Here is a 24,126-nt window from a genome sequence, read left to right as displayed (position 1 = left end):
ATATATATAAATCTAACTTTTTCAATTGGAGTGTCGTGTTTCGATTGTGTGTCTCTGTCTTTATTAGATATTCAATTGCGTTTTTCTAACTGCCATGAAATTATTTACACATGTCTTTTCCTGTTCTCTTGTCTCCTATTTGTCTTTGTCTTTCAATTTCATCTCCATATCACTTGGTCAAACTCGCACCTCATGTCTTAGACCCTCGAGAAGGTTGGTTCTTTTCACTCTTATCCACTTCTTGCAGACCTCGAACTGGATCCCTCTTTAATCAGAGACCCTTGCTATCAATCACTCCCTCTGCTGTCGCCCCTCACCTGTGTGTTCAGGCTGAATGTGTTGTGTCAGGTGGTTTGCATGAGCTTGATACTCCATGACGTAAGGGTTTCTCTAAAACTAAAAGAGATAGCAATGTTATTTGGTCCAGAATAGTTTTAATCTGTTAGTTTTAAATGTTTTGAAATAATTTAATTTAATTTAAATGCAATTTATTTTTAATTTAATTTAATTTTAAACCTTTTTTGTCAGGTACAAGTGTCTGTTTTCGGTTTTATCCCACAATGCATGTGAATAGAAACTCTTTCAACCAACCTGCTCCCTGTTACCTGAAGCTTTATAATAGAAATATCACCAGTGTTTATTTTACATCTGTTGTATTACCCACAGTGCATTTCCATTCTTGTACTACAAGTCATCATCATTGTATGTCCATGTCCATAGTCATGGTTTTTCAGTCTCACGGAGTTCCCTGGAAATCAATAAAGTGAATTTTTGTATTTCTTAGATATGCTATTGCTACTGTAATTTCTTTGCAACAGTGGACTTAAAGTACTTTGAATTTAACATTGCCTAATTCAAAGAAAAAACTCTCAAGAGTCTACCGTTTTGCCTTTACAGTGCAAACATAATGAGGAGAATAACAGGCTTGGTCATGGTATCTATCTGAAAATAAAATGAGAGAACATAGTCGAGAATCCAATTTCAGGAGGACCTGTGCAGAAACCAATTATTGCCTATGCCATTTCTGTTTTATACTCCTATTTTGGGAGAATAGGAGAGGAAAAGTCTCTCCAGCTTGCTCTTCTTGTAAATAGCTCAGCATTTGCATCCCCAGTGATGGCCACCAGCTACGATTCTGAGCCCTGCACAATAGAGACTGAAACGCATCCTAGTATTTGCATTGATAACGGAGTACCCTTTAAAACGTTGATGTTTCTCTCACGCTGATCCTTGTGGATTAGTTCCTCATACACCATGAGCTTGGCCTCATGCAGTCGAGTCAGTATATGTCAAGGCAGGTTTGAATTCAATTGATAGTTCTCCTCTCTCCTCCCCATTTCTGCACAGTGTCAGCAGGCTCTTTTTCGTCTCCATGGGAACCTCTTTTAATGTCAGGTTTATCTGCATATCAGAGGCTCACAAAGAGAAGGGCCCAGTGAACAATGCGTCTCCCACAAGGTCTCAGACAGGTTCCCGAATCCAGGCAGGACTGAGCAACAACAGTTGTCTCAGTGCCACCGGGCAATAAACTGACAGAGAAAACTCCACATCCTGCAATGCTGCAGCGAGGATGATTTTTTTCCCCTCAAATCCACAATTCAATGAAACTCCCCTTTGGCATGAATTTTAATGTCTCACTCTATAAGAAATATCATTACGATGCCTTCTTCACCCTTCCCCAGCACGTATTGGTTTATCGCCCTCTTCTGCACATGTGTGAGCCGCAGTATTGACTTCCAGCCTCCAGTTGTTAAGCTTCAGGCTTTAGCAAATGGAAAAAGTGGCAGCTCGGCCCTTGAAGTGAATTTGTTTGACCTGTCAGCTCAACTTCATGTTAGTTTGTTCATGTTAGTGACATAGCCCTAGTATTCACACTAGAGATGTAGTAATCACAATAGATTTCCCTGTAAATGGTCTTTTCCAAACTGTTTTTGTATCAAAATTGATATAAAATACTACCTGTTGCAGCTCACACTGGATGTTTTTCTTTCTGGTAGTACGGCGAGTGCCGCCCCGTTTCTCTATCCCACCTACCAACCACGAGGTGATGCCAGGGGGCAGTGTCAACCTCACCTGTGTGGCGGTAGGTGCCCCCATGCCCTACGTCAAATGGATGACTGGAGAGGTGGAGCTCACCAAGGACGAGGAGATGCCTGTGGGACGTAATGTCCTGGAGCTCACCAACATCCGTCAGTCGACCAACTACACCTGCGTGGCTATCTCATCTCTCGGTATGATCGAGGCAACCGCGCAAGTTTCTGTCAAAGGTAAGATCCCTGAAAAAGTGTACGGTAAAGTCCCAGCTATACTTAATTTTCCATGTTCCACTCCGTCTCGTAGCACATTGAGTGTGCAAACCATTAAAAGTACACTCAAGCATGTGTGTACTACTTACAGTAGTTGATATTTGCTTTTTAGAGCTGAAATCATTTGCAAATGCTCTGTAGCCTATACACAAGGATTTTAATTTAAAATTATGTCACATGGACTGACCTCGAGCCAGAGTGGAATAAGTGTACTAGGTTTTAGACCAATTGTGTGTATTAAGAACATAAATAGGGTAAGTTCTGTAGATTTTTCATAGATTCTGTAGACACTCTTATTTTACCCAAGACCCTGAACAGGTTGTCAGAGACTAGAAAAAGTTATTTTCTAACTGCAACCCCAAGGTTCGGACCAGCTGTTTGGTACGTCTGGCAAATACACACAAAGAAAAAACATGGACACTTGCTCTGTGTTGACTGAACTTTAGGGACTTCCCACGTTTTACTGTGGGCTCTGAGAAAATGAAAGACTTTAGATTATTCTGAGCATGTGTTTACCCAGACCAGATGTCTGGAGCTGTATCAGTGCGGCTGGTCCCACCAGACAACGCCGAGCCCTGCCAGACTTCGTTCCCCGTCATCATGGCTGCCTCTATTGATTGCACTTTGCACTTCACCAATCAATATGGACTCGGAGAATGTCACTGACATTTATCTGGAGTCCAGCCACAAATCTTAAAGACACAATGACGAGGCGGCACGGTCTGTCTTTCTGTGAATCATCAGAATGCAAGCCTTTCTTCTTTCTCATTCTGTCTTACATTGCCTGTCTTACTCTATTTTAGGAGTGCACCGTGTAGGCAGCTTAGCCTACATACGCTGTCATCTGTTTCATTTCCTTTCTTATTGTTTGCTCTTCAGCACTCCCAAAGCCTCCTACGTCTCTAATTGTGACGGAAACCACAGCTACCAGTGTTACACTGACATGGGATTCTGGAAACCCTGAACCTGTGTCTTACTACATTATCCAGTACCGGGCCAAGTCCTCGGACACCAATTTCCAGGAAGTGGATGGTGTTGCCACCACACGTTATAGCATCGGCGGTCTCAGCCCTTATTCCGAGTATGAGTTCCGTGTCATGGCGGTCAACAACATTGGCCGTGGGCCACCCAGCGACCCAGTTGAAACACGGACAGGTGAGCAGGCACCTTCCTCCCCACCACTGCATGTCCAGGCACGTATGCTGAGTGCCAGCACCATGTTGGTGCAGTGGGAACCACCGGAGGAACCTAATGGTCAGATTAGAGGCTATCGCATCTACTACACATCTGACCTGGAAGCACCTCTCAGCGCCTGGCAGAAACACAACACAGACGACAGCCGTCTCACAACCATCTCGAGCCTGACCCCTGACATCACCTACAGCCTACGTGTGTTGGGCTTTACATCTGTAGGGGACGGACCCCCATCTGATGTGTTGCAAGTCAAGACACAGCAAGGAGGTAATGTTTGGGGTTAATGAATAATACGTCAGTGCTTTTACATAGGGCTGAGTAATAAATATATTTTTTCACTGATCAGTCATGTCACATACAATAACATCACATGATCAGTGTAGTCTGATTCTTTAACAAAGGACTCGTATGAACTGGTTCTTTTTAGTGAATCAAAAACATACAATGTGAACAGTGTATTCTGATTAATGAACAAGTGACTATTTTAAACCGGTTATTTTTAGTGAATCAAAAACTTACAGTACAGTGTGACTATTATAGTCTGTCTCATGAACAAATAACTTCCATTAATAGCCAGGTTATTTTTTGTGAATTCAATCATACATCATAACCAGTATAGTCTGACTCATGAACAAATTACTTTTTTAATGTTCCTGTGGCTCAGTGGTAGAGCATTGCGTTAGCAGCGCAAAGGTCGTGGGTTCAGTTCCCATGAAACACGCATACTGATAAAAAATGTATAGCCTGAATGCACTGTAAATCGCTTTGGATAAAAGCGTCTGCTAAATGCATTAAAAAAAAAAAAATGAATGGATCATTCAAACTGAATCATTCAGAGGGGCTGATAAATCAACATCGTTATCATTACTTTATCGTTATCATTACTATCATTACTCGTTATGGAATATATTAACATATTACAGGAGAGATGGATTGGGCGCTGTAGTTATTTTTTATTTATTATTTCATATTTTTGTAATATACAGAATTTAAAGGTTCTTCGTATAATTTACAGCAAAAGCTTTGAGAGAATGTTTAGAAGCAAAATTGACATTGTCTTTAGGGACTTCCCACGTTTTACTGTGGGATCTGAGAAAATGAAAGGCTTTAGATTATTCTGAGCATGTGTTTACCCAGACCAGATGTCTGGAGCTGTATCAGTGCGGCTGGTCCCACCAGACAACGCCGAGCCCTGCCAGACTTCGTTCCCCGTCATCATGGCTGCCTCTATTGATTGCACTTTGCACTTCACCAATCAATATGGACTCGGAGAATGTCACTGACATTTATCTGGAGTCCAGCCACAAATCTTAAAGACACAATGACGAGGCGGCACGGTCTGTCTTTCTGTGAATCATCAGAATGCAAGCCTTTCTTCTTTCTCATTCTGTCTTACATTGCCTGTCTTACTCTATTTTAGGAGTGCACCGTGTAGGCAGCTTAGCCTACATACGCTGTCATCTGTTTCATTTCCTTTCTTATTGTTTGCTCTTCAGCACTCCCAAAGCCTCCTACGTCTCTAATTGTGACGGAAACCACAGCTACCAGTGTTACACTGACATGGGATTCTGGAAACCCTGAACCTGTGTCTTACTACATTATCCAGTACCGGGCCAAGTCCTCGGACACCAATTTCCAGGAAGTGGATGGTGTTGCCACCACACGTTATAGCATCGGCGGTCTCAGCCCTTATTCCGAGTATGAGTTCCGTGTCATGGCGGTCAACAACATTGGCCGTGGGCCACCCAGCGACCCAGTTGAAACACGGACAGGTGAGCAGGCACCTTCCTCCCCACCACTGCATGTCCAGGCACGTATGCTGAGTGCCAGCACCATGTTGGTGCAGTGGGAACCACCGGAGGAACCTAATGGTCAGATTAGAGGCTATCGCATCTACTACACATCTGACCTGGAAGCACCTCTCAGCGCCTGGCAGAAACACAACACAGACGACAGCCGTCTCACAACCATCTCGAGCCTGACCCCTGACATCACCTACAGCCTACGTGTGTTGGGCTTTACATCTGTAGGGGACGGACCCCCATCTGATGTGTTGCAAGTCAAGACACAGCAAGGAGGTAATGTTTGGGGTTAATGAATAATACGTCAGTGCTTTTACATAGGGCTGAGTAATAAATATATTTTTTCACTGATCAGTCATGTCACATACAATAACATCACATGATCAGTGTAGTCTGATTCTTTAACAAAGGACTCGTATGAACTGGTTCTTTTTAGTGAATCAAAAACATACAATGTGAACAGTGTATTCTGATTAATGAACAAGTGACTATTTTAAACCGGTTATTTTTAGTGAATCAAAAACTTACAGTACAGTGTGACTATTATAGTCTGTCTCATGAACAAATAACTTCCATTAATAGCCAGGTTATTTTTTGTGAATTCAATCATACATCATAACCAGTATAGTCTGACTCATGAACAAATTACTTTTTTAATGTTCCTGTGGCTCAGTGGTAGAGCATTGCGTTAGCAGCGCAAAGGTCGTGGGTTCAGTTCCCATGAAACACGCATACTGATAAAAAATGTATAGCCTGAATGCACTGTAAATCGCTTTGGATAAAAGCGTCTGCTAAATGCATTAAAAAAAAAAAAATGAATGGATCATTCAAACTGAATCATTCAGAGGGGCTGATAAATCAACATCGTTATCATTACTTTATCGTTATCATTACTATCATTACTCGTTATGGAATATATTAACATATTACAGGAGAGATGGATTGGGCGCTGTAGTTATTTTTTATTTATTATTTCATATTTTTGTAATATACAGAATTTAAAGGTTCTTCGTATAATTTACAGCAAAAGCTTTGAGAGAATGTTTAGAAGCAAAATTGACATTGTGACTAAATTGTACCCGAATGAATCAGAATCATAATGAAATTTAATTGAATTGGAATCTAATTTAATCAGGAAATGTGTATCAATATCCAGCCCTACTTTTGCATAGTGCATTGTCATGCCAGTACCATAAAAATACTTGTGCATCTGTTGTTGCTAACATCTCTTTGTCTGTTGAAATTCAAGTCCCTGCTCAGCCTTCCAACTTTGAGGCCGAAGTAGAGCTGGATACACGGATCCAGCTAACTTGGCTGTGGCCAGTCCAGGACCCCATCATCAAATATGAGCTGCTATATTGGGAGGCTGACTCAGAGAACAAGGTATCACGCCAGTGCTTGTTTCTGCCTGATTCATTCAGAATTACAAGCAGACCAGATATTGAACATGTGCAGCTGTTGCTGTGGGCCATGGATACAAATGAAAGATAGCCAAAATTGACATTTCACAAAATGACTGCAGGCAAAGTCTGCAGTCAGTTGATAGAATTAGATTGTGCAAAAACAGAATGTACTTATCAGTGCACAGTGCTTGACAGCATTTCTAACTGATGCCAGAATGGACTGTTTGGATGTGTTTTCTTGATGTCAGTTCACCCACACTGAGATCAGATGGGTTATGCACACTCATTGTGATAGCCATCAGTGTGTCTCTATGCTAATACAATGCTTCTCAGTTTTTTTTGTGAAAAACTTCTGCACTCTCCCTATAATCTTAAAATGAATAACGAGTAAAATATATGTAGATCTATTAATTTAGCTGATCCTTACAGAGAAAAAATAGCAGCTTACAATATTACCTGTTAAAAGTTTTCTGATAAATAATACTGCAGTAGTAATACTGAAAACTGCATGTTTTGTCAGTTATCGCTTTTTTTGTTGAATAATGTAAATTCATACTTTGTGAAGACATACTGATATGTAAGCCATTATTTACTCAAAATCTCTCTCTTCTCATGATCGAATCTGGTCGGGTTTAAGCAGACTAAATGATTGGAGAAGTCCGACTCTGTTAATTAAAAATGACAAGGTCAAAAAAAAAGCATATTCATGGATGAATTGTTCACAATAAGGTCAAAAACATGAATTTTCATGTCATTTTGACTTTAAAATAAACACGTCTATAAGGCCAAGTAAAGAGATGGTTATAGATTGTGATGTTTTCTCTTCAGATCCATGTGACCTTCGACCCTGCCGGCTCATACGCTGTTGAAGGTCTAAAGCCAGACACTCTGTATAAATTATCTTTGGCGGCCCGCTCTGAAATGGGGCTAGGGGTCTTCACTCAACCCATCGAGGCCAGGACCGCCCAGTCCAGTAAGTGCCCTCTTTTTTGTCTTTATCATGTCAACTAACCTAAACTTGTCCCTATGGACAAACCAGGGGACCTCTTTTACCTTCCTTTCTCAAGCTATTGTCTACCGTCTCCACCATTAATTCTCTCACACCTCTAAGCCAGAGAATACCTTTATACAGTACATGACAAGGGCGAAAGGTACGTTTGGTGTCTGCTTGTTACTCATTATTATTTTGGTTTATAGGCTATCAGTGTGATTTGTAATCGCTGCAATGTTAAAAGCCAGAGGAGTGAAGCCTACTCAAGAAAAGGAGCTGAAGCACATTTGTGCTAAATTTAACGCTCTGCTTGCATATAGCCCATCCCAACCATATCAAAAGATGTTCAATGTTCAGAGAATATATAACAACATTTACAGTCATCTCAGAGTACTTCCTTTCCCCCTGAGTCTCTCACAGCCTCATGTTCTCCTAGAGACCTGTCTATCACCTCCTCCAGGACTCAAAAAGATCTCTGAGTTTCGTGTCAGGACCCCCCGAAAAAACAACAACCTTACAATCTGCCGACATGTTCAGCTACGGCTGCAGTATTTTTATCACCTACTGCAGCATCAGGCATTTGTAGTGGCTCTCCCACAGTTGTCAGATTAAGGACCGCCTGATGAGAGACGCCTCGTGCTCAATCCAACTGTGGGCGCCAAGTACGGTGCGACGTCACCAAACTGCTCTGGTTGTTAACAAAGGAATGCAAGCATGTTAAAATCCCAGTGTATACTCTTCTTGTTCTTCTTATTCCTCTGTCATCTCTTTTTTCTTCCTTAGTTAATTATTGTTACTTTTTTTATTACGCATTTATGTTTATCATATAGAGCTGCATGAATGAATGCCATTTAGCTTTTTTGATCATTGTAAATTGTTGTTGTGCTGTTGTCGTAATTTGTTATGCCTCTGGACTGTGTTGTGTTGTGCAGGAACATTTAATTTGGTAGCTCACCTGATCTCAATCCGTCACAGACTTAATCAAATATGCCTTGCTGGTGCTGCGCTTATCTCAGCCACTCAGAAGTGGCACCAAGCCTGCCAAAAGAAGCTAGCAGCACACTTTAATGGTGGAGTACGCTCTCGGACGCGTCAGCTGCCACACTCACTGACACTTGGATCTCTGACAAACGGGGGGCTGTTGTCTCTCGGCCAATAGGCTGACTGAGAATGTGTGAACGCCTGTTAAAACACAAACCGATGGCCTTTCCCCTGCTTGTCAACACCCAAACAGAGAAAGGCAATAAACGGTTGTGACTTGCTGATCGCTGTGACCAGGGTGAGAAATTAACACACAGCACCAGCTAAATGGCAGGTCATTTGAATCAGTCTTAGATTGTATAGTAACAACAACACACTCAGCTGTTAAAAACACTACCATTTAAAAGTTTGGGGGTCGGTATGATTTTTTTTTTTATGTTTTTGGAAAAAGCCTCTTATGTTCACCAAGGCTGCATCTATTTGATCAAAACTACAGTGAAATATGATTACAATTTAAAATATATTAGAATTGTACAATTACTAAAGTATAGAATTAGACAATACTTATTTTTTTCCCTGTGAATTTTCAGCAGCCATTACTCCAGTCTTCAGTGTCATATTCTTCAGAAATAATATAAATATGCTGATTTGGTGCTCAATAAACATTTCTTATTATTACTAATGTAAAACAAAAAAAATAGTTGAAACTGTGGATGGATTGATTGATTGAATGATTGATTTATATATTTATTTGTTTATTTTTCAAATTTCTTCTTCAAAAGAACAGCCTTTATTTCAAGTAGATCTTTTGTAATAATATAAAAGTCTTCACTGTCACTTTTGATAAAAAAAAAATTAAAAAAAAGATTCTTACTTTCCCCAAAGTTTGTGGTAGTGTATTTATACAATTTGTGACCCTGGACCACAAAACCAGTCATAAGACACACGGTTATATTTGTACCAATAGCCAACAATACACTGTATGGGTCAAAATTATTGATTTTTCTTTTATGCCAAAAATAATTAGTATATTAAGTAAAGATCATATTTTTTTTTTAAATAAAAAAAAAAAAAAAAAAAAAAACCCAACACATCAACCTTAAGCTTATTCAAACCAATATTTAATAAATACTATTGTAAACAAATGCTGCCAAAAAAAGTATCAAGATTTAATGTTTTGTTCATTAGTCCAGTTTCACATGCATACTAAGTTATTAAAAATAAATTAATAAAATCAATAAATAATAATAAATAATTAAAAATTTGAGTGTCAACATTTTTACATTCCAGCCACAGACGGTGGTGAACAGAAAAGTTAGTATCTCACCCTGGTTGTGTCTTAGCACCATTAGATTATGGTAGATTGTAGATGATTGTGTTTTGCAGTACAAATTTTTTCAGTTTTTGAAATCACAGCAAAAATGTATTTAAAAAAATAAAATAAAAACAAATCAATAAAAAATAGTGAACCAAGCTTCAAGAAGCTTGATTTAAACTTTCTAACTTAAATGGCTTCTAATGTATGAAATCAGTTTAGAATTCTAATTTGAAATTAGACAAAAATACAACACAAAGTAAGACGTTCTCTATTGTTGTGCCAACCTCTCAGTCCAGAAACGAGCTTCCTTTAAGTTGTTTCATTTTGCTTGATGCCCTTCCCATTGCCTTGCCCCCACCTGCAGCCCCCTCTGCCCCCCCTCAAGACGTGCACCTGCTCAGTCTGAGCTCCACCAGCATCAAGGTGAGTTGGGTGGCACCTCCCGCCGCTAGTCGCCACGGCGCTATTGTGCGCTACACAGTCAGCTACCAGGCAGTGAACGGAGAAGACACTGAGCGCCATGAGGTACCGGACATTGGAGCGGATGCCACCAGCTATGTGCTGGAGGGCCTGGAGAAGTGGACGGAGTATCAGGTGTGGGTGAGAGCGCACACCGATGTGGGCCCCGGCCCTGAGAGCACAGCTGTGCGTGTCCGTACCAAGGAAGACGGTAGGTCTGAAGTATCCTATGTGGACTGCTAATAATGTTGGGCTGCTGCTGGCTGTTGTCTTTCTCTTCCCTTATTTTCTGACAATTTTAAGCATGGCTATTAACAATTATTCCTATTCGTGACTGGAATAGTCTCACCAGAATCATAAGATACAAATGGAAATGAACAGAATCATCTATGAGTTGGTTTCCCAAGGAATTACTTTAGATTCTAAGTGTTTGTGACTTTTAATTTGCTTGCTTGTCAAACTTTTCTGTGGTATGATCAGTACTGAAGTCAAATACTTTAAAAAATCCAAGGCTAGAAGGTCATACTGATATATGTGAACTTGCTCATAAAGGCTTTTGAAGTAAGGCGTTTGTCACCTGTCCTTGATCGAACCTGGATCTGAAAGCTGTGTCTTCTCCTTAAGAGTAACCGTGACTGAACTTAGTAGATGGGGCATTGCATTTTAATTATAATTGAATCAACTATATAAGTGAGGTGGGAGCAATATCACAGAAACACCATAAAGCACCATAAAATTAGTAGACCACTAACCAAGGGTTGAAAGCTTTAGAGTCATCGTTTCATTGAAAGATGGTTTAATTGTCCTATATGGGTCTACATGAATATATTTTAGAAAGGGCTCCTTTGCAAGGGAATCATCATATTTTGGGGTCCTTAACCTCAAAAGTACAAAAACCCCTGACCTAGACATCAAGTCACAGACATCAGCCCTGAAAGCAGTTACTCACTCTTACTCACTGTCTGTTTTTTCTCAGTTGTGCTACAGTGAATTTTATGTGTGTGTTTGCGCACGTTATATAGCCAGGCTGTAACACGTGTTACTTCAGGCAATCCCTGAGTGCTTTGATAAGGTTTCTAGAAGTGTAGGCTAAGGAGAGAAGTTTATTAAGCGTAGGAGAGCAGTATAAGACCGGATGTGCTCACTGCATGCTCTGTTACCAGACAACATGCACTTTGTCTCTAAATAACAGGATTTGCTCTGCTCCCCGGAGCATGCAATGCTTGTCCTGCACGCATACACAAGCACCCTCCCAGGCCATGTTTTGCCCTTCACACCTTCCTTAGTGCTCAAGAAGTACAGTTACACTTACACAGTTAATATTATGAAGTGTTATTACAATTTAAAATAACTGTTTTCTATTTTACAGCATTTTTAAATGTAATGAATTTGTGTAAATAGTGTAGCTGAATTTTCAGCAGCCATTACTCCAGTCTTCAGTGTCACATAATCCTTCAGAAATCATTTGAATATGCTGATGAGTTATTATCAAGTTATTATTGGTGCTTAATTATTAATAATGGGTCTTATTATTGTCGGTGTAGAAAACAGCTTAATATTTCTGTAGAAACTGTTATACATATTTTCTGTATTCTTTGATCAATTGAAAGTTCAGCATTTATTTGAAATAGAAATCTTTTCTAACATTATAAATGTCTTAACTGTCAATATTGACAATATTGTTGAATTTCATTTAGTCATTTATTTACTTATTTAAGATGGTATTTAATAAGTATGGTACCATAAGATGGTATGGCCACGTTTTTGAATTTTAAAGGGGTCATAGGATGCAAAATTTGAGAATGAAATGGGGGAAAATCACGTGAGAGGAGGCAATGTCTCCATCGCACTATAATTGGATATGATCGGTTATGATTGGATGTGATTGGTTCATGCGATAAATCCTGCCTCTTGTTTTCCTGCGAGCTCTCGGTCTGAATGAAGAAAATTATGGCTTTATTGACTATATATTAAGTAAACAAACAACTCACCCGCTTAGATATCACTGCTATGTGTCACGTCAAAATAAAATGAATGAAGTGATGAAATGAAAGATGTATCTTCGTGTCTTCGTGTGACAGTGTTTACAGGGCTTTTATGACGATGACTCGATAATAAGTTGACTATTAAAAAGAACAGCTGAACATCAGTTCACTATTAAAAAACAGTGTCTATTACACTAAGTGCAAATAGTTGGCAGAAGCTATTTACACTAACTCCGCCCATCAATGTAAGGTGACTACAAAAGACGATAGTTAATGAACAAGTCCGGTGGTGCAGATAGTAAAGCGCGTGCCGAAGTCTTTTTTGATGTGATCGACCTGGGTTCGATCCCACCCTTTACCGAACTTTTTTTCTCTCCATTTTCAAATCTCATATCACATCGGGTAGGTGTAGGGGAGGCTTATATTTACCCAATACGGTGGCATCCATTTAATAATTTTAATTAAAATTATAATTTACACTCAATATGTTATTATTGCATACTGTTTTATCATGTTCTACAATTCTAAGGTGCAGATAATTGCCACTATTTGAAATAGTAGTATAAATAGCTACTATATTTTATAGTAATAAATTCTATATTCTATATAAATATTTTAACATAGTGTAAATAGAATCCATAGTTATTTGCACTGTGTAAATAGCATATTTGTGGTTTGTGTCACACTCTGGAAAAGTGATTATAATATCCTGTTACTGTTTTCAATGTTTACTGTTAATTTATCTGTTATTCGTTGTATTTTGTTACGGAGTGTCTATTTACACTAAGTGCAAATAGCTCACGTTGTTGACAGAGGCTATTTACACTAACTCCGCCCACCAACGTGTGATTGGGATAGTCAACAATACAAAAGACGGCTAGCAAACAACAGCTCCAGTGACGTAGATTTTTGACGTGAACAACCCGTGTTCGGATCCGCCTTTTGCCAACTGCTTTCTTCTCCCTTTTAAATTTTCGTATCACATTCGAAAGGCATTTATTTTTAATAAAAAGGAAGGAAATAATCGAAAAGTTGAAAATAACGTATCGACTAGGGGTAGAGTATGGTGTAGGGAGGGCTTTATTGTCCCAATAAGGTGGAATCCATCTAATCATTTGAATTAAAATTATAATTTACACTCAATATGTTATTATTCCACACTGTTTTATAATGTACAATACTATAATACTGCAGATAATTGCCACTATTGTCAATAAGTAGTATAAATAGCAGAAAATCCTGCTTTTAGTGTAAATAGAATCTGTAAATTTGAAACAGAAACAGTGCTATTTGCACTGTGTAAATAGCATATCGCTAAGAAAATACTGCTATTTTCACTTAGTGTAAATAGCATCTAACTAAGATCAATAAATGCTGTAGAAGTATTGTTCATTCTTAGTTCATGTTAACTAACGTTACCCTAACTAATGAAGTCTTTCCAAAATGTTGTTCAAATTGTTACTGCCTTTCGTTATTATTGTAGGTCCTAAATGTAAAAATGCATGAAAACACTATAAAATGTATAATTATTATTTAAAATATTAAATACAATTTAAATAATGTTAATAAAATATCAGAAGAGAGAACGATGTCAAATTTGCCATCCCTCCCATAGACGCTGCATTAGAAACACCTTCGCACTGTTTTTTTGTAATTTGATGCAAAGGTGATATAATACAAAGAATAGTGTTATAAATGTACATACATTTAAAAAAAAAATACAAATATGAAAAACTTTGAGGATCTACCGTTAAACGCGTCATCACGGTCTTGTGAAAAGGGTCCATTAAGCGATTGAGGTGTTCTGTTGTTGGATGTAATAATGAACATAGCAGTCGTCATTTACTCCCGGCATCTGAGCCGCTGAAGACGCAGAGGATTAACGTTACTTTCGTTTTGAAGGGAATGCACCCCCGATCTACCTAAATGCGTTTAAGTTCACGCGAATCATTCCGTGATCCAGCCTCACCTACAGAAGAAGTTAGTATAAGGGTTTTTTATGAATCTTTGCAAATCGCCTTTCCTAATAATGTGCTAGTTAGCAAGTTTTGCAGCTAAATGCGGCTAAAGTTTACAGTCTGCTCGTCACCCCACAGAAGAGAAGGGCGGGGTCAGCAGTGCTCATTAGCATTTAAAGCAACATGCAAGGAAACGGCTTGCTATGAACAGAGCTGATTTTGACGGTAAAAAGGGTCGTTTTTTACACTACCATTGAGAAATTTTAACCAAAGTATGTTATAGACTTTTCATTAAGACCCTAAAGAATCATATCAACTTGTGGAAAATGGGCATCCGATGACCCCTTTAATATACCATGGTTTCCACGAAAATGTGAAGCAGAAATTTTTTTTCAACATTGCTTATAATAAGAAATGGTTATTGAGCACCAAATCAGCATATTAGAATGATTCTTTGATGAATGGCTGATGAAAATGACAAAAATTTAATTTTTAATATATTCAAATAGAAAACTGTTAATTTAAATTGAAATAATATTTCACAATATTACTGTTTTACTGTAATTTTCATCAAATTAATGCAGCCTTGGTGAGCACAAGACACTTAAAAAAAACGTAATTATTTCAAACTTTTGACTGGTAATGTATCTTGGTTCTTCATTAATCTCATTCCCTTTGTCCCTTTTCCTCAAATGTCTCTCTATCTCAAAAAATTATTTCTCATTCTTTATTCCTCTCATTCTCCTCCTCTCCCATCTTAGCCCTGTTTGTCCGTACCTTGGTCTCAGGGTCTCATCTACTTCCCTAGAAATAGTATCATAAGTTTCCCCCATCTAGTCAGCTTTTTTTATGTCATACTCACAATCAGTAAATTCATTCATCTAAATCATGTCAGCTGAGCAGAATTTCAGCACATCCTTATCAGAACATCAATTGTCCTTCATCACCTCCTAGTCTTTTAGCAGTTCTAGAAGTTTTTTTTGCAGTCTTCTGCATCCTTGAATTATTGTGAATAATCTTCTTACTGAAGCCACATTAGCTTTTTTCCCAGCATGTTCTTTAACCAACAAATATTGTAAAACAAATACCTCTCCTCAGCCAAACCACAAATCATTAGCATTTATTAGAGTGTTTTATCTCAAGCTACCCTAAAAGCCTCCATCCTGAAGTTTAAATCTAATTGTCCCCCTTTAGTGCCTGGAGCCCCACCTCGGAAAGTTGAAGTAGAGCCTGTGAACTCCACAGCTATTCGTGTGACATGGAAGCCGCCTCTTTCTGGGAAGCAGCACGGCCAGATACGGGGATACCAGGTCATATACTCCCGCCTGGAGAACGGAGAGCCACGTAGCCAGCCAAATATATTGGATGTTGCTCTGCCAGAAGCACAGGTACTACCTGCAAATTTTTTATTGTAGTACTTGACTGTTTGTACAGTGAGTTGGTTGCCATTGTTATTGCTCAGTTGGACTCTGTTCCACACCCTAGTCAGCTTCCTCACCGTCTTAAGTAGGCGACTGCCTTCAGAGATAGCATCCTAACTGAAATCGGACCTTTTAATTGACTTATTGAAAAGCTTTACATGGGTGCCACAAACATAGTGCTCCTCATATAAAGCACTCAAGAGACTCAACTAAACCTCACAGCTGATTAGCATGGAGTTTGGCGTTAGCATGTTGCTAAACTATTGATCCACTGCAGTAAGCACACAAATGTTGGGTGAAATACTATTAATTAATTTATTTTATTTTTTGTTTAAAAATTATCATTACTTAATTCATTTCAATAATCAATTCAATTATTATATTCAATTATATTTTATTTCAGCTGTTTTTAAATAAAAAAAAAAATGTTTAATAGTTTAGCAACACTGCTTGGTTTTTGGCAGCATAAATGTCTGTCTATTTTAAACAGCTTTTGGGTTGGTTAGCATGTCTATAATGCCTAAAAAATGCTGTCTTGGTAAGGCAAATCAGGGTTTGGAACAGAAACTTTGTCTGTCTTATGAATTTTCAAGATAGATGTCTACACGTCTACATAAACACTTTTTCGGAGTCTTCAATGTTATGTAAATTGTTAAATATTTCATAGGCACACGCTATTGGTGGCCTTTCAAGAATTCAGCTCTTTGTAACACTAATACATATGCACTGCCTTGTTACTCTGTAATTTTTTTCTGTTTCTGTTTCGCTCATGTTGCGTTAATATAAGGAGATTTAAAACTGCCTGAAGAAACGTGGGTGCACTGAGATGGAAGAAAGATAGTAATCCTTAGGAGGGATTTAGATATCCATGAATATCTTAAAGTAGACACTTTTCGGGAATAGAGAGAATCAGACTGGGGGCATTTAAATGCTTCTGCTCTGAATTGTTAGCTGAGAATTAACTTGCATAGACGTGTTTTTCTGCACTTTCCCTGCCCCCAAACAAAAGTTTCTCATTTACCAGTGTTAGCATTTCCCCTCACTGAGCTAGACTTGTAAGACTGTAACAAGAGACGTTTATGGACCACTGTGGGCTTTAATGGTTTTTAGTAAATGGGCAGGTGACGGGGGTTTTCTGGTGCATCGAGAAGATTATTTCTCATTTGCATAAGTACATAGCCAAGTGAAGGAGTGCATGTAAAATGCAAATGTATTAACTTACGCATCAGCGCTCAGTCCACCTCTTAGAACTGGCAAGTTTTCTCTTCTGTCATATTAGGGATGCATATATTGGTACCATATTGGTTATTAGTATTGCTCTTGTGATTATTGGACCGATATGAGTTGTTCAGATCGCACCTTCTTGATTACATACAATGATGATGCATGTTTAGGGCTAAAATAGGGATATCAGTGCATCTTTATATGATATATTCTATAAAATCCCTGGCTCAGAGCTTGAAGTTGTCTTTGTGACCTTCGCCACTCTTGTTTGTGGTGCAGTTGATGTTTTGCCTGTCCAGCGCCTCTAGTCCAACACCTCCACCTCCATATATAAGTCATAACTTGTAAACTTTGTTTAATGTCACAAGGTCAGCAGTTCTAAATGTTTTTGACTGCATACAAGACACATTTGTTGTGAGTTTTTCAACATTTTTTCATCTAGTTTCCATCGGTGACAAATAAAAAACATTAGACAGGTTTTGTTTACAGTATCTGTCAGGTGAACTGCTGTCGACCTCTTTGCTCTCACAACCCAAGGGCACCTGCACTTGCCTCTCCCTCTTTTGCAAACAACATTCCCTTCATACGCCATGACATCTGAAGCGTTGTTGAGTCATTTACCACGAACTGTGATGTTTTGTCTCAGGACATGAACCATTCGCCGTCATTGTCATAGAAAAAAACATGAAAACACTTGCAAGACTTGCTGAGATGTATTTGTAAATATCAGGTTCCTCAGACACAATGATCCATACAAGCCTGTTTATTTTCACCTTGTTTCTCTATTTTCTCTCAGACATTGAAGATGTATCATAAGACTCCGGTTACATTTATGTCTACATCTTTCTTCATTCTTTGGCCCTTAGAAAAAAAAGAGAATGTGTTGTTGCTTTGCTCTCTGGGATGTAATTGGCCAGCGAGAGCTAGTGAAGAAGGGAGAAAACATGTCGGAGAAGTGATGAAAATCCATTGTGTATTGTGTAACACTAATGGTTTGGCAGGGTGGTTGCAGAGTTGCTTTGATAAATGGCTTGTAGTGCTTTTTGTCTTGACAAAAAGACCCGGATTCCTCAAGACATCCATTTTTGTTCTTCTGGGGGTTGCCAGTTGTTCATTTTTAATATGCACTGTTTCTCTACCACCTTCAGAGACACTCTGGCTCTAAGAGCATGGGCTTCTGCATGGATGGGCTCCTAAAACATCTCGAAGGAGAGCAGGAGCATGTGTAATGTTTTTCATTTGCTTTTAGTATGCATTACTGAACCAATCCAAACCCTAATACCTAAGCTACAAATTAACATTAACACAAGAGTTACAGACTAACTAATTATAATTTGCAACTCTAATTTGTCTTGTTTCAAAACATGGTTTCATTTTTTCCCCTAACATGTCAACATCAAACAACACATACACATTTTATTTTATAATGTGATAGATTTTTGGAACTGGACTGAAACATGACTGCCACTTTTGAGGAGGCTTTTTTGAGGATCCTCATGCATCTCCCTCAAGTATTCCAACATTTAAAAAAAAAAAGTAATTATCCTATTTGTTGTTGTTGCCATTTATTTTGGTTACATAAACTGTTGCTGTTAACTATAATTCTAAAATTCATGATAAAATGGAAATTCTCCCATAATGTGACATGCAGCTAAGTGAAAGAATTATTGAAAATATTTAGATGTAGGGCATGGACTTGATTCTACCCATTAGTTGTTGAATGGATGGAGGCAATGCAATCTAAGTGTGAGGAGGGGTTTAAGTGGACTAAATAAATGATTTGCAAAGTCTGGCATAAGGCTGCATTACCTACTAAACTACTTTAAAAATGTTTAAATAACTATTTGACTGTTGATTTAGATTTACTAATAGCCTGCCTAAGATATTACATTTTCATAAAAGGTGTGCACTGCTATACTATTGATTTTGCTTTGTTTGTATCGAGACATTGTCATAATTTGAACCATCCATTTGTCTCACTCAGAGCAACATGAGAAACCTCTCTCTCATCTGGCTCCCTGGCCTCAGCTGAAAAGCCAGGAAACCAGTGAGCACTTGTTTGTCCGTGGGTGGGATAAATGCATTTTCTTTTCAAAAAAGGCCAAACTGGGAACCCACACACCACCACCCTCATTCTGGGTCTAAATTTAACTGAGAGATTGAGTTAATTGATCCATTCCAGTGTGCCACGAGAGCAGAGCAAGTGGCCGTTAAAAAAGCCTGTCAACCTTTCCATGAAGAATTTCCAATAAATCTGTATGAGAGTCCCCTTACAATTACAGCTGTCACTCTTCTGTGCTGTTTGGTTAGGATCGTGTTGCATTAGTTGTGAGTGTAGGATAGAAGAGGCAACGAGCAAATGACAGATGTAGTGAGAGATCTGAACTGTGGGTGGTGCGGCTTTTAGTAGGGAAGGACCAGAGCTGGTACCCAAAACATGGAAGGCTTGAACCCAATAACACTGGATAGATAAACTACGACCATCCTGTCATTAGGTCAAGGGTATCCAAAGCTGCTTTGTGAGGGCCAATGTTCTAGTTCAGCTCCAAACTGCTTTAACTCACTTGCCTGGAAGTTTCTAGTATGCCTTAAGACCTTGATTAGTTGGTCCAGGGGTTTTTAATTGGGGTTGTGAGTTGGTAGTAGGTATGTGTACCACTAGTTTCACTTGTCTACATTACCATTGGTGGTTGCTACATCCCATCACTGTGCATTCGCATAAGGCACATTTGCATAAACTGTCATGTTGCCAACAGTTGTGTCACTCATACTGCCTCAAATCAACTCTCTTTAAGAGGAAATGACTTCTGGTCGCTTTGTTACTGCAAATTGCTGTCACGTAAATGCCTCTTTAAGACTCTAAGAGAGCATCTGCTTTATGGATGAACGTGAATATGAGACACACAGAGCACCAACTCTGAGGGAATCACTCTGGCCTCGGTGGCCCCAGTGCCAGATGAAGGAGAGAGAGGAGAGCCCTTTATTTCCCCAGATTAATATCAGCACCATCTTCCCCTTTCATCTCTTGTTCTTCAACAGCCTCTATCTGACAAACACAGACTTCCATCACTATTTTAATATCCTGTCTGAAAATTGCCGCATTTGGCTCCAGCTGAAGATTCCTGTCAGTTCTGACCTGGTTTTTCTGCTCTCTGAAGCCTTTTAATAAACTAGGCTAATTTATTCATCTTGCATGCAAAGGGAATGATTCTGAGGAGATAATTTTGTGAAAGCAAAGGCCTGTACGTTTAACAGAGGCTAAAGTTCCGTGTGGAAACAACAACCCATTAAGAAAGCAGATAAGCAGAAAAAATGTCTCATTAACTTGAGTTTAAAAAGGTTGTTTGTGTTTATTTAAGCGTATGTGTGTCTGTGTTGTGGTGGGTTTTGTTGATGATTGAGTGTAGATCGGCTTGAAGGAACGGTGGCCGTTTTGGATGCCGTTGCGTATGTGCTAAGTGTATGTTGCTGTAGCACTGTGCACGATTAATAGGAGAGTTAAAAGCAGCGGTTTAGAAGGAGTCCATTGAGGAGGAAGTGAATGCAGTGAAACAGCGATGACTAAATGATTGAAGTACAGCTCTTAATGCAGACCTGAAGGGTTAGAAGCGCTCTCCGGCCCATTATATCTGATCAATGTTTCAGCCTCTAAGCTTTCCACTCAACTTATCAGCATGACTTCAGCTCCTCGCCGTGAAAGGTAATGATGGGTGCTTGGGCCTCCAGGCAGCCATGCCCTGGATAAAGTCATTGTTACCAGACTTTTAGGAAGGCATGCTCTGGGCGACGCTACTTGTTTCTCTTGTGCTGTCAGGGGCTTTTAAAACCATCCATGAGGCTCCCACCTCTGAGTAGCCAGCAGGCTAACAAGGCGCCACACATCCTATAGGATCGGCAGCATGAGGTCTGTGTGTGGGAAGCAGTGTGTTAGGGAAACAGACTGAAATATTGGCCTCCATCTAGTCTGCTAATGGTACTGTTATGCAATATACACACAGATGTACATCAGCTCCATCATGAGAAGCAATTATAGGATATGGATGAATGTTTGCAGAATGATCTAATATAGAAAATTACAGCGTGGGGGTCCGCACACTGATATTGTGCCGTGCTTCACTGCACTTTGCAGATTCTCGGTTAGAAAAGAGCAATTTCCTCTTTCTTTTCGAAAAGGAATATCAACTCCGGTTGAGTTGGCTCCATGCTGGCTTCTCGGTCCAGGGAAGATTTCATACATGTGTGAGCGCCTTTTGTTGAGGGTGGGTAAGAAAAAGCAGCGGTTTTGGGTGCTCAGTGTCAGTAAAGTTTGATGTCACCAAGCTGGCAGTGCGATGGGGGTAATGGGATTTCATGCTATACACCACCAGGAGATTCGCAACGAGAAAAAGGCTTTCAATCCCAATGAGTTTCACTTACAGTTAACGAAAAAAGTTTTTATATCAGTATCTGCCAGTAGGGGCAAAATGTGGTCAAATTAGTCATGTACAATATAAAAAATCTGGTCAGTTTTGAGAAGATCTTTTCTTATGGCCAATAACTTGCAAATACTAAATCTCAATCCTAATTTGTCTAAATAAATTAAAAACAAACAATTACAAATTAAAATAACTCATTTGGTACCAATATTTTGTGCATCCATGCATAAAATTGTGACAAAATTTCTTAAATTATACTCATGTAACCAGGCAGTGCATATGTGGTAAATGTTTTGGAATGTACAATATTTCTGTATGTCTTTTGGAGTTCACTTATCAGGTTTATTATGAATTCAGCCCAGGTAAGTATCTGTGAATTGCAATGTTTGCAACCATGCTGAGACTAAAACGTTCCTGCACCAGGTGTAAGTGGTGCAATAGTTGTCATTTCTTTCTCCCACAGAGCGACGGAATGAAGCACCTTGCCTTTGTTAGCAGTATACCGCTGCTCCTTTTACCTGACATTATGCAGCACTGTGTCGAATGTGAAATATTGTCATCTCTCCTCCTCCACCCTTCTCCTCTGTCTCTGTTGCATGTCACTGTTAACGCTATGTGTTCATCTGTAGATGAGAGAAAAAAAAGGTAGCGATGCTTTTTTTTCTCCCCAGTAGTGCCATCTCTGATTCATTTTCTACCTCTCATCTGTCATGTGTTTTCCATCAGTGGAAAATTGAAGAGTCCACGGAATATGTGAGTAACTCAAGTGTGAGCGGGTGGTTTGCGGCATTGGGCCTGCGGGAATGCTCTTGAGTTTGTGTGTTCATCTATCGCTTTTTCTTCTCTTGCTTGGCTTTATTTCATTTGAAACTAACAGTTCTCCCTTGTTTCTTCATATAAGGAGGGATTAACCGTTTGATTGAACTCCCGTGTGCTTAATATGAATTTGGACCAAGCAGCTTGTTGAAAAGTGGGAACTGGGGTAAAAATACACAATCAGCAAGATCTTAAAAGATTATACTCAATTTAAGATTAAGAAGTTTAAAATAGCAATGCAATACAAACAGCCGCATAAGATTTTCATCAAGGACGTTGTCATTGTTCGCGCGTGCACTCGTAATAAATCGTCGCCATTAACAACGCGTCAAACCACAGAAGTGTATTTATCTGTATATAGCTCCGTATATTCACAATAAAGACGCTTTAACTGTGTGCGAAAACGGCAGATGTCTTCAGATCCAGCTGGCTGAGGATGGTCGAAGGGTGTTCCCAAAACGTGGCGTTGACACTCTACGAAAGCTCTCACATTTTCAAAACTGCAAAGTTTTGTGTTTAAATAAGCCTTTAAAGTGAAAGAAACGGATTTTAGAGCACTTACCCTAAAATGGGGACAGCACGGACTGACAGTTCGCAGTAGCTGCAGTAAAACCTCTATTTGTTCCTTTCCCCTTTCTTCCCTCGCCTACCTCAAAAGAAAAAAAAACTTGTCAGACTCGAACCGCTGCCGAATCTCTTCCGTGATTTTTTTTTTTTTTTTTTTTGGCAGCTTTTGAAGATTGTTGCAAATATATTCCCAACTACGTACTCGTTTACTCTCTCACACACACAGAAAAAAAAAAAAGAATAAATTGCAGCATTTTCAGCATTATACTGAAGGTCACCCACTAATGCACTGTATTTACTAATGGTAATGATGCTGCATGCTCTAAAGGTCTGGCCCATGAGAGCACATTTAACGGACAGTGTAATGACTGCACTAATGACTTCTCGCATAGCAAGTATCCGTTATTCACTCACATGCACACACAATCACATGCGCACTTACAACAAATATGGAACAGACCATCACTACTAGAGCACTACTGTTGAATATTCCACAAAGAGCCGGCAAGTTTAACATTATCTGAATGATAAAGCCTCACTCATACTAAGATGAGAAATACTGTACATGCACAGATGAGAATACTTGACTAGAGAGATAGAAGAGCCGGAGATATGGCATAGGCTGAATTAAGTAGCTGTATGAATGAAAGCTTTATCAGCTTTTTTCTTGATTTGAGGTTATCATTTTTTTTATTCTTTAATGAATAGATCATTTAACTTTTTGCTAAAAAAAAAAAAATCCCAATGTTGGCAGCGAGACATTTTGATAACCATGTCTCTTTAAATCAAATTTTACAACTGTTTTATCAATTACATCACATTTATATGTTATATTATACATTATGCAAGGATTTAGCTGGGCATTATTGCAAAATAAACCCAGACAGTTGTTGTCAAATATATTACTTTTATTCAGCTAACTGTACTCTATCCCATTCATTACACTACTCCTTAACAAATAAATAAAAAAATGAATATTTAATATGTGAGTTATGTGAGAAGAAATCTGTTGTCAGGAACAACAGGCAATTATGCAGTTTATCGGTCATTATTCTCTAGTATTTGACCTCAAAATGCCTTGACTGACCAATCGGAATCAAGTATTCTAGAGAGCATGTGATAAAGCTCATTAGCTACACAAAAATAATATTCACTGCATTTTAGTATTCACCACAAATGGATCCGTTTCTTTTTTTTTTCTTTTAATTCAGTTAGATTTATAGATGCATTCAGTTGTATTATTCTTTTGGGGGGGGGGGGGGGGGGGGGTTATAACACGGGTTTTT

The 24,126-nt window shown here is 39.0% G+C and overlaps 1 protein-coding gene and 1 long non-coding RNA gene across 6 annotated transcripts in view; one reads left to right on the top strand and one right to left on the bottom strand.

Moving 5' to 3' along the window:
- Positions 1-24,126, top strand: part of ptprfb (protein tyrosine phosphatase receptor type Fb) — a 148,578-nt gene that overhangs the window by 64,804 nt on the left and 59,648 nt on the right. For 2 of the 5 annotated variants that reach the window (XM_016502239.1, XM_016502240.1), the window contains exons 7-13: positions 1,998-2,267; positions 3,186-3,767; positions 6,552-6,685; positions 7,534-7,678; positions 10,360-10,665; positions 15,592-15,785; positions 22,184-22,210. In XM_016502239.1, coding sequence (XP_016357725.1) covers positions 1,998-2,267; positions 3,186-3,767; positions 6,552-6,685; positions 7,534-7,678; positions 10,360-10,665; positions 15,592-15,785; positions 22,184-22,210 — 1,658 coding nt within the window. Of the gene's footprint in view, positions 1-1,997; positions 2,268-3,185; positions 3,768-4,947; positions 5,579-6,551; positions 6,686-7,533; positions 7,679-10,359; positions 10,666-15,591; positions 15,786-22,183; positions 22,211-24,126 lie in introns of those variants that run through there. The other 3 variants (XM_016502242.1, XM_016502241.1, XM_016502243.1) reach the window with 3 other exon arrangements.
- Positions 9,732-23,306, bottom strand: LOC107700546 (uncharacterized). The gene is made up of 4 exons (XR_001635555.1): positions 23,297-23,306; positions 13,616-13,619; positions 12,435-12,440; positions 9,732-9,808 (listed from the first exon to the last, which is right to left on the bottom strand). It is a non-coding gene; the product is annotated as an uncharacterized LOC107700546 (long non-coding RNA).

This window comes from Sinocyclocheilus anshuiensis, unplaced genomic scaffold (genome assembly GCF_001515605.1).
Source record: "Sinocyclocheilus anshuiensis isolate Anshui unplaced genomic scaffold, SAMN03320099.WGS_v1.1 scaffold718, whole genome shotgun sequence".
NCBI classification, from domain to species: Eukaryota; Metazoa; Chordata; class Actinopteri; order Cypriniformes; family Cyprinidae; genus Sinocyclocheilus; species Sinocyclocheilus anshuiensis.
This window is presented reverse-complemented; position numbering and strand designations above follow the sequence as displayed.